General features: G+C 42.6%; 1 protein-coding gene across 1 annotated transcript in view; it reads left to right on the top strand.

The window, feature by feature from the left end:
* Positions 1 to 8,970, top strand: part of FIG4 (FIG4 phosphoinositide 5-phosphatase) — a 94,164-nt gene extending 85,194 nt beyond the window's left edge. Inside the window, exon 23 of the mRNA XM_069487295.1 lies at positions 8,616 to 8,970. Coding sequence (XP_069343396.1) covers positions 8,616 to 8,793 — 178 coding nt within the window. The 3' untranslated portion in view covers positions 8,794 to 8,970. The remainder of the gene's footprint in view (positions 1 to 8,615) is intronic.
* The last annotated feature ends 5,221 nt before the right edge of the window (positions 8,971 to 14,191 follow it).

Consider the following 14,191-nt stretch of genomic DNA (forward strand, 5'->3'; position numbering starts at 1 on the left):
CAGCCCTTAAATCAGTTATTTCTCCAAGGATCCCTGGTTCTTTTTAATGGATACTGGTATTGAAGCCAAGATCTGGGTACTAGACATATCTATTGCCATTAGAGGGTCACTGCTTCCAAGCCCAGTCAAAAAACATACACACATTTACATATATATGTACATATATGTATAAACGTATATATGCAAGCATGTATACACACATACATATCTATTATACAATTTAAATGTATATAATATATATTATAAATATAAAATAAAGCTAAATATATGTCTTTGGATCCATAATTTCATTCTGATACCTCTAACTGTAGGGTATGCAGGATTTAGTCTATTCTTTTCTCTTTCCATATTAGTAATTGCCATCTCCAACAGTGAGAAACTGGGCTCTAATTACCCTTATTATATTTATTTGATTAATCTCCCCATATGTAACCAATCTCCCATCTCCTCTGCATCCCCCCCTTCCCCCACGTGGACGCCTTCCATTCAGGCTCTGACTCCCATTGTGGAGACACCCACCCGCAGGGGGGCCCTTTTCATCCCCGAGGCCCAGGCCATCCCACCACATGGAACCCCGTGCCTGCCTCTCCCTGCGCAGGCTCTGACACCTCTTCTGGCTGCCCTTACACACAGAACCTGCCTTACCCCACTCAGGCTTTAACTCCCTCCACTGAGTTCCTCTGTAGGGATGCTGTCCTCACCCTGCCCAGGCTCTGATCCCACCTTTCAGGCCCCCCCACCAATGTGGATGCCCTCCTCACGCCACTCGGGCTGCAGCACCCCCCAGGCTGTCGTAGGCTGCCTCTCCATGAGGATGTCTGCCCATCTAATGGCCTTAGGACTGGCTTGTTCAGGAGGGGAAGGGGAAGAGCAGGGATTTATGATTTTGTTAGGGATGTCAGCACTGAAAGAAACATTCTGCTCCCCCACAGCTGAATTTTTAATTTCTTTTGTAGTAGTGGGGTCCAACTTGCTGGTTATACTGAAATATCTTGGGAAGCTTGTTAAAATACAAATTCCAAAGCAAATCAGAAACAAATGACAATTAAAACAGGGACCAACCAAAGTGTCCCTAGAAAATGGTTAAATACATTATCAGGGAGCACTCAATTTTCATTTTGGACTTTTGGTTACTCTTTAAATTTTCAATATTTATACTTTTATATTAGTGATACTAACAGATTATAGGCCACGTTTTCTTTATAATTTTCAGTATTAATGAAATTAGCACTGTTTTGCAAGGGATAAAAAATACAGAATTCAAGGTCCTATTGCTAGAGATTCGGATCTAGCACATCAGGGTTAAAGCCTGGAAGTCTGTATTTTGTATTAATAAAATACAGCTGAAGATAAGGATCAGCCAGGTTGGGGAAGCTCCACTGGGTCCTTCACAGGAGTGTCCTCAGCAGCCTCTGCATGTCCACTGGGCAGAGCAGCTGCCACCCCATCACTGACAACCACTGACAGACTTGAAGCCACATGAGTGTCTCTCTGAAGCCTCAGGACAGTCAGTTGTTGTTTTGAAGGCTCATGATCCTACTGATGCCTTCTTCCAAGACAGTTTTCTCTGATTCTTAGTAAAGCAAAGGAAAATTCTGAAAAGATAACAGGTTAAGCACACCTCAAAATTGCCAAGGTCATTGAAAACAAGTAAAGTCTAAGACACCATCACCTCCAAGAGGAGCCTAAGGAGGCATGATGACTCAATGTAATGTATCTTGGATGGGATCCTATGGTAGAAAAAGGACATTAGGCAAAAACTAAGTATGGACTTTAGCTAATGATAATGTATCAATATCAGTTGGTTAATTGCAGCAAATACATTTTTATGGAAAAAGTTATACAGGAAACCAGGCGTTCATGGCGTATGCAGGAACTCTGTACTCTGCATAATAATTCTGTAAATCTAAAGTGGTTCTAAGATATAAAGTTTATTAGAAAAAAAGGTGGCGGCTACAGGAGGTGTAACGATGTGACATGACAAACTCAATGCTGGCTCTTTATAAATAAGCGGGAAATGGTGGGAGTATCAGGACAGGCATGAAGAATACTAACCGCGTTATCATCCCCACCAAGTGGAAGATGAGACACGTGGCCATTACTGCAACCCATTGGCTTGTGTTTCCACTAGTGCCATCCCACTGCTGCTCTGTTCCAGGAAATGTGAGGACAGAAGGGACTGATTGCTCCCACAGGTCACTGTGTGAGTGTCTGATGGATGACCACTTGCCCCAAGGAAGTGTGGCCCTGTATACAGGCAGGGAGGAAGGATGACTCTGGGAGGAGCAGTTCCAATCTTTGCCCTTCGAGAACAGCTGCAGTGTGCTTGCTGTGCCACCTGCTCTGACTTGGCAGAAGAACGCGCTCAGAACAGACCCAGTGCTGTGCAGGATAACCTGTCCCTGTTGCCAGTGGCTCCAGGCCAAGCGTGCGCTCATTGAGCAACGGTTGAAATGTTGGAGTAAGAGCCTACGAACAGTGCAGCCAAGTATTGTTGGCTGTTCCCCTGGTGTTTGTAATAACAAACACAGCTGAAACAGAGAAAAACTGCTTTGCTTTCTATACCAAGGTCGACAGTATGTCCTGCAAATGGGAGGGAAACCATGCTGCTTATAAATTGCATCCTAAATGAGAAGCATTTTACCTGTTTTAAGTTAGAAAATCATCATGCATTCTCTAAAACCAAAAGTCCTTTTAAAAACACAAATACCATTTTACTTTCTAGTTCTCAGAGAATATGTAAAAAGAGTATCATTCTACCAATAAAAAACAGTAATGGCTGTGGCTAAAACATAAAATGTACCACCACTGCCTCTCATGCACATGCCTGTGGCAGACGGTGCTTTCTCTCCCCATGGGGAGCAAACCTCCATGTGCTCAGCTGCCAGAAGCGTCCCCTCCCTGCCAGAAACATCTAGGAACAGGAGTCGCCTGGGAGCTTGCGTACCTGCTCCTGGTTGAAATGAGAGAGCTAGAGCTGAGGTGCTTTACCTGTTGGCTGGCTGTGTTGGTCAGGGTTCGGTTACGGAGAGCATGATCTGCTCGAGTAGATTAAACAGTAAGATTTATCATAGGATTTTATGGTGGCTTTCAGAATCATTGGAGGGCTGAGGAAACAGACTCTAATCCAAGCTTCCAGGAATGACTCCCAGAACCGTATGGCAAACCAGCCGAGTAGCTGCTGCATCTGCCTTCGTTGGGAAGACATCCCAGCAGCTGTTGGCTCCAAAACCAGCCAACTCAGCTAGACAGTAGTCCCCCTTATCTGTGGGTTTAGTTACCTGAGATACAGAACAATAAGACATTTTGAGAGAGAGAGAGAGATCACATTTACATGACTTTTATTATAGTATGTCATCATAATTCTATTTTTTATTAGTTATTGTTAATCTCTTATGGTACCTAACTTATAAATTGAACTTTATGTACATAGAAGAAACTATAATGTATATAGGATTTGATACTATCCATGCTTTCCAGCATCCACTGGGGGTGTTGGAATGTATCCCCCATGGAGAAGCAGGGACTACTGTATTCAAAAACCCACCACTGCAGTGACCAACTCGAGAACGTTGCTTTGTCACAGGCTACAAAACAGATACCCTATAGCCTGCTTCTTTCCACATGACTCGGTTCCAGATCAAAGCATCGTGTGAGTGCAAGTGGTAGGTAGAATGTAAATCATATTTAGAACCCAAGTTGCAAGGGAGTCTGGGGTATTAGTTTTTGCTTTTCCACCTCTGCACACTAGAAGGGGAGTGCAAGTGGGTACTGAGGAATCTCATCTGCGCTGTGTGTCACAGTCTGCCCTCTAGCTACGCAGCTATCCAGGCATACTCTTCTTGTTATAGGTGGAACCCACACCCTCCCCCGTAAGTTACTGCATCCCACTCAAAGTCCAGGATCTTGGAGTATGTGCAGCTCCTTTCATCAGGTTCAGATGCAGCTTCTCGTAACATAGTGACCTATAAACAGACTGCCTGTCTGCTCCCAATATGCAGTGGCAGCAAAGGAAAATAAAAACTCACTCAGAAAGGAAGAGTATGGGAAATGCCTAGCTGCTGTTTATCCTGAGCAGTGATCCACTCCCACTAGGCAAGAATGGGGAAGGCTCCCTGCTCAGGTAATGGGGTAAGGTGTAGCCATCCAGAAGGATTCCCTTGTGTATGAAGCACGAGGCCCAAATCTAACCATCTTCTATGCACTACAATAAAAGCATAGCTGATGCAGTTAAGTTTGTCTAACTTTACTTGTAGTTCCACTGCTCTATAGGCAATTCCTGATAGGCACATGCAGATAAATGGCAAGATTAAGAGCTCTACCACCTCACCCCTGCCAGATTTCACTAGGGTAGCTGCCCCATCAGCTGTCTGAGAAGGGAGCTGGGAAAGAGCGTCTCTGAGAGCGGCCCTGGGTAAGGAGAGGCGGTGTGGCAGTGCCGCCCTCAGGGGCAAGGAAAATGAAGCCACGCAGGTGATAATATATCAAATTTAGGGCTCAGTTTTAGAGATGGGTGCAAAATATACTTTTAAAAGTAGATATACCCAGTGGTTCTGGAAGAAGACAGCAGCAGCAGCGTTTTTTAAATCTCTCTGAATCCTCACACAAAAACAGAGACAATAGGTAGCAAAACCAAATACCCATGAGCAATACTTACCCCAAACTCTGTAATAAGGTATTCCCCCAAACCCCAAAATATTAGCAGGTGGTAGAGCTAAACCACCAACAGCCGTAAGACCTGCATTTCAGTGTTTGTGCAAGAGGAAGAAGAGGGGAGGGAACAGTGGTGCGTCTGGCAGGCCTGAGAACAGGAGAGGCTCAGACCCCTAACAGGTAGTCACTAGAAACCGCAGTGGGCCATGTGAGCACAGCAGGTGTAGCTGGGAGGGGCTTCACCCAGTGCAGCCAGGGGAGCGCAGGGAGCTCCTGGTGAGCTCCGAAAGGGGCTGAGGCTGTCTGGGCCACACGAACTCTGGAAGCCAACTGGCTAAAGCTCCCTTTGTGGGTAGGGGACCCATCTGAGGAGAAATTCCTAACAGTGGAGCCAAAATTGAGCAGGATAGTATAATGATGGAGATGAAGGAAAGTTCAGCTGAAAGTGGGGAAAGGGAACAGAAGAAATCTCAGAAAGCAAGCTGCCGTGGTTCTGAACACTTCACTAAAACAACCAAAGAGGGAGGTTCTTGAACCACATCTCCTTCTAAAGGTTCTGGAAAACTAATGTTGCATAACGAACAACAAAAAAGTATCAAGGACTGATCCCATATAACATTATAAAGAACAAAGCAGGATAACGTCCCTACAGATGATGAAAGCATGCCAGAAAAGTCGTTGAAATAGGTCAAAACTGAAATATACTATTACAAAATGAACTAAAATGCAAAACTTCAAAATTAAAAAAGAATGCAGACAGACATAAAAAGGATTTAAGACAAAGTGTCAAATTATCATGGGACAGCCCCAGTGAATTAGTGGATCTAGACATTGGGCCTCAGTGGCTGTTCCCATCGAGAAAGATAAACAGCCAGACGTGCTGGCCTTCCTGGCGAAACAACACACCCACCTGTGGTCTTGCCAAAGCAGTAGAAACAGAGTCTCACCACACCTCTGGATCCAGCTGCTGACCTGTAGGAAATACAAGGGCAGAGAAACATTTTTAACTGCATCTTGAATATGCGGGCAGCAAAATCCAGGCTGAGGGTAACTCTGTAACCCAGATTCTGCAACAGACAAATTGTAAGGAAAAGAAAAGAGAGAAGGCATATCACACTTTTTAATTGGGCAAGACTATAGAATCTAGGGATGCACAATTTGAATGAAAACATCTTTTTTTAGAAGTGCAAAGAAGGGATGATTATAGAAGTCAGAATAATGGCTACTTATGAGAGGTGGGAGGAGTTGTGTTTGGGATGAGGTACCTGGAAGGGATTTCTGGGTTGGCTGTCAGAATTTCTGTTTCTTGATCTGGGTGATGTTTATCTTATAATAATTCTATGTGTTTGTTTTGTGTGGTTTCTTGTATCAGTGTTTTATTTTACAATAAAAAGGTGTAAAGCATTGATAGATCTAAAGCACAGTAGTTTTTCCATGATAAATATTGGATAAGTGGTGTTAGTTTTATATATTTAATTAATATACACATATGACAGTGATGTAATGGCATTTCAACTGAAAATTTTAACAACCATGTACAGCCTCTAAGTCTCTTTTATGTATTGCATTGATCTTTTCTATATAACGGTATAAAATAAAAGCAGTCACATTTTAAGGGCAAGATGTTCTAACTCTAAGTAATAGTAAATGTTACAATATGTTATCTAGATTTATTGGATCCACAATCTCTTATGCTCATCAACTATACTTTTCCAAAATCTGCATAATGGAATGAATACTGTAAAAGTTCCCATGGACTCATTTGACATCAGTTGGTGGGGATGGTTGAAATATAAAATAACCCTTTCCTCAGCATTGTGTTTAAAGAATACATATATATGAGTGGATATAAGGCATAAATATATATAAATATCATATTTACATACATAGCATGTATGTGTGTGTATATACATAGACACTATTTTTTTATCTAGTGGATCTGATGACAAGTGAGTCTACAAAAGAGTTTAGCAACCTTAGACATTACAAATGCATAAATTTCTTTGAGATCTAGTAAGGGCATTGCACACTTCGTGCTATAAATAATTTTCCCACGTTGTTGATGTTGTTTAGACTTAGGCATAAAATCCTCAACTTTCGCCAGACCCTTTTGCGGTGCCCTTCTTGTTGGTCTCGTTGACATGGCTTTCTGCCAGGTTGAAGGTAGATAAGTGTTTAAGAAGCACACACAATAAGGGTTTTGCTGTCCTCGTGCTCTCTCCATAACTAAAATATCACCTCCTCCTTGCTTGCAAAAATCTTTAAAGACCTACTCTCCTGTAAGGAGCTGAGCCTTTGAGGGGACTTTTTTACAGACAGGCCAGCCTGCTCACCTGCTCACCTCTAGTTCTGTGTTATTTTAATGCAATTTAGTGTAGAGTCTCCAGCCATCTCAGGACGTGTCAGTGTTCTAGATAAAGGCAGAGTATAGCAAGCCACCTTGACTGTTTTCTGGGAGAGTAAGAAAGACCCACATTTAATTGAAGATAGAGCCCTTTTGGGGGGTTTACTGTACGACTTCTGTCTTGTATGTCACTGCACCTCCTGGTGTCCAGTGAAATGTTGATATCCCAAGTACAGACCCAGCTGGGTCTGAGATCCAATTCTGCTTCTAACTGCAGGGAATCTCCCCCAGCTCCAGGGATCCCAGCTAACCAGACAGCTGAGAATCTGGGATGCCTTTCTGATTCCTCAGATAAGATGCCCATGAACAAGGCTGAGGTCCCAGCCCAGCAGAATGGAGTCTCCAGTTTTCCTTTCTCTGCGTTATCTTGGGTGCCCCATTGTGGACAAGCACCACCACCTCACAGGGCCAGCCCTGAGCCAAGTGGTAGAGCATCTTGTCATTGTGCACCCAGCCCCTCCCCATGTCTTGTTAGTTTACCATCTTCCCCATCAGTGGCCTCTTCTTGACCTTCTTGGGCATGCACACATGTGGGCATGCACATTCTGCAGACACTCTGCGTCACACCTGACTTGTCAGTTGACTCATCCCTTGAGGGCCTACCCCCCGCAAGGATGTCAGACACAAAGCTGCATTTTGACAAGGCCTTTCCAGAGTGAGTGCCTCCCCCAGGAATGGATGGAAATTTCAGGACTATGGCAGACTGAGTGGAGTGGGAATGGAGGGATATTTTCGAATAGAGAGATTCTTAGGTGCTTTTCAAATCACTCTAGAGAGGAAGGAAACTGCCTATTACGGATCTACAATCCCTCATCCAAAAGCCTGAGGCCAGATGAGTTAGGGAAGTCAGAACTGGCTGCCAGCATAGGAAGATGGTACGTACATCTTAGAGTAACACCCCCAGTGTGATCTGAGACCACATACAATAGTTAGACACACTAATATTCACATGAAGTGGGATGATTATTGTCATCCATTAGGATGTGCCACAAAATTTATTTCAGTTGGGTCAAATTTTGCTAGGAAAGTAACTTTTGGTTGTTAAGGCTTTTAGGATTTCAGAATTGCAGATAAGGAATTGTGCACCTGTCATTGTTAACAATAGTTCCCATTTGCTGAGCACTTAGAGTGTGCAGACACTATGCTACGTGGGCGCTTTACACGTGAACTCGCTTGCTCCTCTCAACAGCCACGTGGTAGGAATTATTAGTAATCCCCTCCTTCACTGATTTCTACTAAATCTGCCTTTAAAAGCCTTTGAGTGCCTACCATGTGCCAAGGAGAGAGAGCAAAGACCGTACAGCCCCCACCTCAGGTTGCTCACAGTCACGTGAGGGAGACAGGTGGGAGCACAGAGGAGGGAGCTCGGGGATGTGGGGACATGGAGGCTTCCCAGGCCGGCGCCAGCCCAGCTCCGTCCTGCAGGCCGGAGGATGCCACCATGGAGGCAATAGGGCGTTCTCGAGGCTAGCGGCTCTCAAATGCTTCTGAGACCACAGCTCCTTGTGCCCCTTCCTTTGTTTTCATTAATGTAGCCCTCTTCTTTCATCTTTTGTAGAACGCCCATCTCGGCTTTCTCGCAAGACAATATTTATGAGGTTCAGCCCCCAAGAGTGGACAGGAAATCTACAGAGATCTTCCAAGCCCACATCCAGGCCAGTCAAGGTATCATGCAGCCACTGGGAAAAGAGGACACCTCCATGTACCGCGAGTACATCAGGAACCGCTACCTGTGAGGAGAATGCGGGTTCACGTGGTGGCCTGGGGGAAAGAAGAAAGTCATGCTTCATTAGGTTAGAATCTGTTTTGTCTCATCTTAAAAGTCGTTTCCCAAAAGTCCCTTGCATCTGAAGCTATTCCCTCTTTGTAACTCCCAAATTCTGAATTATAGGTAATAAAGGAATGACTCAATACTTTGCTGTCATCGCCTTTGCTTGATTTTAGACATACTTTGTTCATAAGTGTAGTCAGTATAGTATCACATAATCACACTAACAGATTAATTTAACAGATGTTTATTGAGCACCTGCTGTGTGCCAGGCAGTATGGCAAGGTCTAGGAATATCCCAGTAAGCAAAATAGGCCAAAAAATTCCTCTCTTGTAAGGAACAGAGGCAAAGTATTTTTCTTTATAGTTAACATTTTTAAATTTATTCTCATGGTTTTTATGTTAACTTTATATTTTGATCAAAAATTTCATTGCCTGGACAGCCCTTGTTCTTAGAAAATAAACGCTGAAACACTTACAGATAAAGGGGCAAAATGTGAAAAAAGTGCTTTCCGATGTTTCGGGAAAAAAGAATTAATAATAAAGCAAATGGAGCAAAATAGTAAAATTGGTAAATCCGAGTAAAGAGTAAATAAGAGTTCTTTGAACATTTCTTACAGTTTTTCTGTAAGTATAAAATTATGTAAAAATAAAGTGTTAAAAATTGTTATTCTGAATGACTTTTTATGGCGCGCAGCTACATTACATAATTTGACATCTGGTGTGCAGTCAGGTGTTGACTGGTCCCATGCACGTGTGGTTTGTTCTCCATGTAGCCAAACACCAGTGTGGACAACTCTGTCCATTTTCTAACAGTTGAACACAAATTATTTGATCTCAATATATCTATGCTTTGATTATAAATTATCTCAGTTTTCTCTCCCCATAAACAACATTTAGAGAAGAAAACCAAGCCACGTCATGGGAGAAGGGAAGCGGATCAGCTGAAATGACCTGAAAGGTATCACCAACCCGAAGATGCTAAGATTCTGTGGCAGTTTTCATATTGCAAAGAAAGTTTAAGTCCCCATTTAACAGGCATTTTTGATTGACACCATCATGAAATCAAGATTAGAAAATGACAAAATAATAGGGGAGAGGAATTTTGTGTTGGCGCAGTGTAGATGTCTAACACAATAGCTTGCTGGGGTGTGTGGGATCTCACATGAGTCTTTCCAAGTTGCTGCAGAAGTGCCAACAATAGATCAGACACTGATCTTGATTTTTAAAATTTATTTTTAACATGGAGGTCCACCTACTTATAAGAATGAACTTTATACTAAATCCTTTGAAAAGATCTAGAATCCAGATATTTTTTCATGACCTATCTGAGCTTAACTATAACTATCTGTAGCTGTAAAATGAGGATGATACTCTGTATTTTGTTAGCTTATTGTAAAGTTTAGGGATTGTGTATGTAAAATACATAGCCACGGTTCTGCCACGTAAATGATGCTCAGTCAGTGGTAGCTGCCGTTAATGATGGTGGGGTTGGTTCGTGGTGGTGGCAGCGATGGTGTTTTTACTACCAACACCCCGATGTTCTCGATTTAAGGCAGCTGCTGTGTCCTCAAAGTTAACATAATTGTGATGTGACAAGATGGTATCTGAAGTATTAATTTTGCCATTCAGATTGCTTCAACTTCAGCTGTACAAAGAAGGCCTTACAAATAGATAGCAAAGCAGACATAACATTTAACCTCCAGAAAGAGGTTAATGAGCTCAGAGAGCATGTAAGCAAAGTACATGTACATCTGAAAGCACTAAAAAGTTATAATATCATAGAAAAGGTAGAAGCTGCTCTCATTTGTAGACCCAAAGGGAAGAAATAAGTTGTGGTTAAGAGCAGGCGCTTTGGACTCCATCACTTACTAGTAGCTATGGGACTTTGGCGTCTCTAACCCTCAATTTTCTCATCCAGTGTAAAGAGTTGTTGAGAGAAAGAAATAAGATAATACCTGTAAAGCACTGGGCGCGGTGTCTGTCACATGGTAAATACTCACTACAAGTTGGCTTAAAAAAATCACTGATAATATGTAATCACCACCACTTGATACCTCAGCATCATCTCAGAACAAGGCCTCGTATTCATGCTTACCGTGTCCTGGCCCCTGAAAAAGGAGAATGCTTTCTAGTTCCCCTTGGCATTGTAGATTTTAATTCTTTAAATTAAACAGTATAATGAACTTTGAAACATGGTGGATCATAAATTGAAATCTCAACAAATAATGTCCACATCCTGTGGAATAAAATTTTGTTGGCATGTTAGCATACCCAAGAGCAAAGCATTCACATTAAAATAACAATGTGAACCTCCTAGGGGTGCGTGTGTGTGAGTGAGTGATGGGGGTGGGGGAACGTGTCTCATAAAGCCACTTGGCATAAGTGTAGCCACCACTACTGAGGAAGCCATGCCTCACTTTGTCAAACCTGGCAATCCTTCAGTCTTGGTTGGACTTTCCCAGCTTACACGCTACCTGCCATGCTGTTGGGAAGACTGGACACATCTATTGAACAAATGGTTCTGACCAAAAAAATCATTCTCTTGTCATGAGGCAAAATTCATATGACTGTGTTCTGTCCTCAGAAGAGTTTAACCTTAGACTTTGTGGATCCAAATGGAAATTATGTTATGTGAAGCCCATTTCTCCACAGAAAGTGACTCCTCTCAGAATTCAAATCGACTTTATTCTTCACTTTTGTGTGAATAAATTAGTTGCCACTTGAAAATGAGATTCCAACTTTAGTTGAAATTATCCTTATTATATGTTTCACAGTAAAGCTTTTTTTCCCCCAACTCAGTGAGTTTTCTCCTTCCTGGAATTGACCAGCTGCTGAGTCAGAAGTGTTTTCTCCTTTTGGAAAATAATGTTCCTCACAGTTGTCCTCACACGTGCATTTGAGCTTGGCTGGTCAGAGTGAAATTGCTTAGAGTGGGCAAAGAAGGCAAGGATGTTCTAATGCCCCAAACATGCTTATTCTTGAAATCACATTTTGCTCTTTTAAAATCAGTCTAAAGATCCATTCTCTTTTTCTGGTTTGCCTCCATAGCATTTTTTATTTGTTCTGAAGAACAAATAAAAGCCTAGAAGATAGGCTTCTCTCAGACCAACGAGCTAACTGATGGTTATGGTTAAATGAATCCTTTATTGAAGGAAGAATGATCTACTTTACTTATTGGGAATTATTACCCTCCGTTTGGAGGAGGTGATGATGATTTTGGAAACTGCACGTGTTCCGCTGTGCTCCCAGCATAGGTCAGGTTTTTCTGTCTGCACCTGGGCAGCTTTCTTTGACAGACTCTCAAACGCCCTTTTCCATTTTAAAAGCTGATGAGGGTCACTTACTTGTAAAGAACAATAAACTATCTTTTAACTCTTGCTACCCACACACAAAATATTTTTGGGAGTTCATTTCTTCAGTACATTCATTTGAGTGGACTTCAAATGTAATTGTCAATCCAACTGGTAAATAAAAATTGTAGTCTGAATTGATCCTCAGTAGCTGAAGACTTTTTTTGCACAAAGAAAATTACAAAACTAAACCACTTGCACTAGTTTATAGAGAAAGAGAAGGGCTACGAAATAGGATTTGCTAAACTATGTAGCAGCCAAGGTGCTGATCAAAAGCTGGGGGAACGTGACGGGGGCGGTGGGGAAGAGGAGTCACAAATACTGTTGCCTCAAGGTTACTGCAGAAACAAGGCAAATACCTCCATCTGCATTTTCTTTGCTGCTAAGAAGCGAATAATTCCAGCATTCCTGTAACACTATCATTTTTCCTTTTAAAATAGGAGTGATATTTAATAATTTAAAAACAAAGTTTTCTTGTCTTGTCTTTCTCCCTACCCCCTTGTCATTATACTTTAGAGGAGGTTGGGCTGAAGATGAAATTTACCATCTGGTCCTAAGGTGGAAGAATGTCTAAGGCACATCCTGAAGATCTGCAATGAAGGAACAATGGCGTCATGACATCACCTATGGCTATGAGAGTGGGATAGGTCTGGGTGGTTTCCCATGGCGGGCAGGACATAATTAAATTTGTATGTGAGTATCTTTGGCTTATGTTAAAAGAAGACATTTCTGGAAGTATGTAGGGGAAAGAAGGCAGCTTGTGTGTGTGCTGGGCAGCTACCCTTAGTGGCTCAAGTGTACACCTGCTGTCTAATCTAGCACAACCCTCTTTTGGGGGTGCTCCTCCTCCACACCACCCACCATGTGCCGTCCCTCTGACCCAGAGTCATTTAGTCAGGGCAGGAGAATGAGAGGAAATTTCCTCTCCTCCTTTCCTCCTTTTTCCCTTCCTTTTTTTTGAATTAGTTGAGTATCAGCAATGTGCTTGGAGCTGTGCTAGCTGCCGGAGTTTAATGCATTAAGAATGAAGATGACTCTTCCTTGCCCCGAGGAGCCTACAGCATAGAGGGAAGACAGATGTGGAAACAATCTAATACAAAATGATTTCTCAGCATCAGCAGCTGTGCACAAATCCCTGGGGCCCCAGGAGGGTGTAACTCACATTCTAGGGTCAAGAGGGAAAATTTTACTAAATGTGAACTCAAGAGAACCCGTAGAGCAGTGGGCCCCAGAATTTTTGCCACCAGGGACTGGTTTCGTGGAAGACAATTTTTGCACAGAGCGGGGACGGGGGCATGGGGGGAGGCGGAGCTCAGGCTGTGATGCAAGTGAAGGGGAGTGACAGTAAATACAGATGCAGCCTCCTCCTGTGGGACCTGGTTCTTAAGTTTCATATAAGACAATTTTTCCACGGACAAGACAGAAGGGGGTTCGGGGGGTGGGCCAAGCTCAGACAGTGATGCATGGCCTGGTTCCTAACAGGCTGCGGCCTGGGGGCTGGGGACTGCAGCCGTAGAGACTTGACATGTAAGGGTATTAGGGCATTCAAAAGAATGATGGAAATACAGGGGTATAGCCTAACTGGGGGGCCTGAAAGTCATCAGACATTTCTGGGCATGGGATGGTGGTGGAAGGAGGGGAGATGATGGGAAAGGAAAGGTCAGGAAATAATGTTGAAAAGATAAGTCAGGTGAGATTGAGAAGGGCCTGGTAGCTAAGCAGTGGTTTTCAAATGGGGTTCAGAACCCCACTACAATCTTCAAAATTATTGCAGACCCCTAAAGAGCTTTTGTTTACATAGGTTCTATCCATCAATATTTGCCACACTTAGAATTTGACACTGATAACTTTTTAAATATTTATTAATTTTAAAAGAACAGTAAAAAACTCATCATTGTTAACAAAAATAGCATATTTTTTGTGAAAAGTAACTTTTCCAAAACAAACAAAAATGTTAACAAGGATTGGTATTGTTTTACATTTTCAAATCTTTTTAATGTCTGGCTTAATGGA

The sequence above is a fragment of the Eulemur rufifrons genome, chromosome 15, assembly GCF_041146395.1.
Source record: "Eulemur rufifrons isolate Redbay chromosome 15, OSU_ERuf_1, whole genome shotgun sequence".
NCBI lineage: Eukaryota > Metazoa > Chordata > Mammalia > Primates > Lemuridae > Eulemur > Eulemur rufifrons.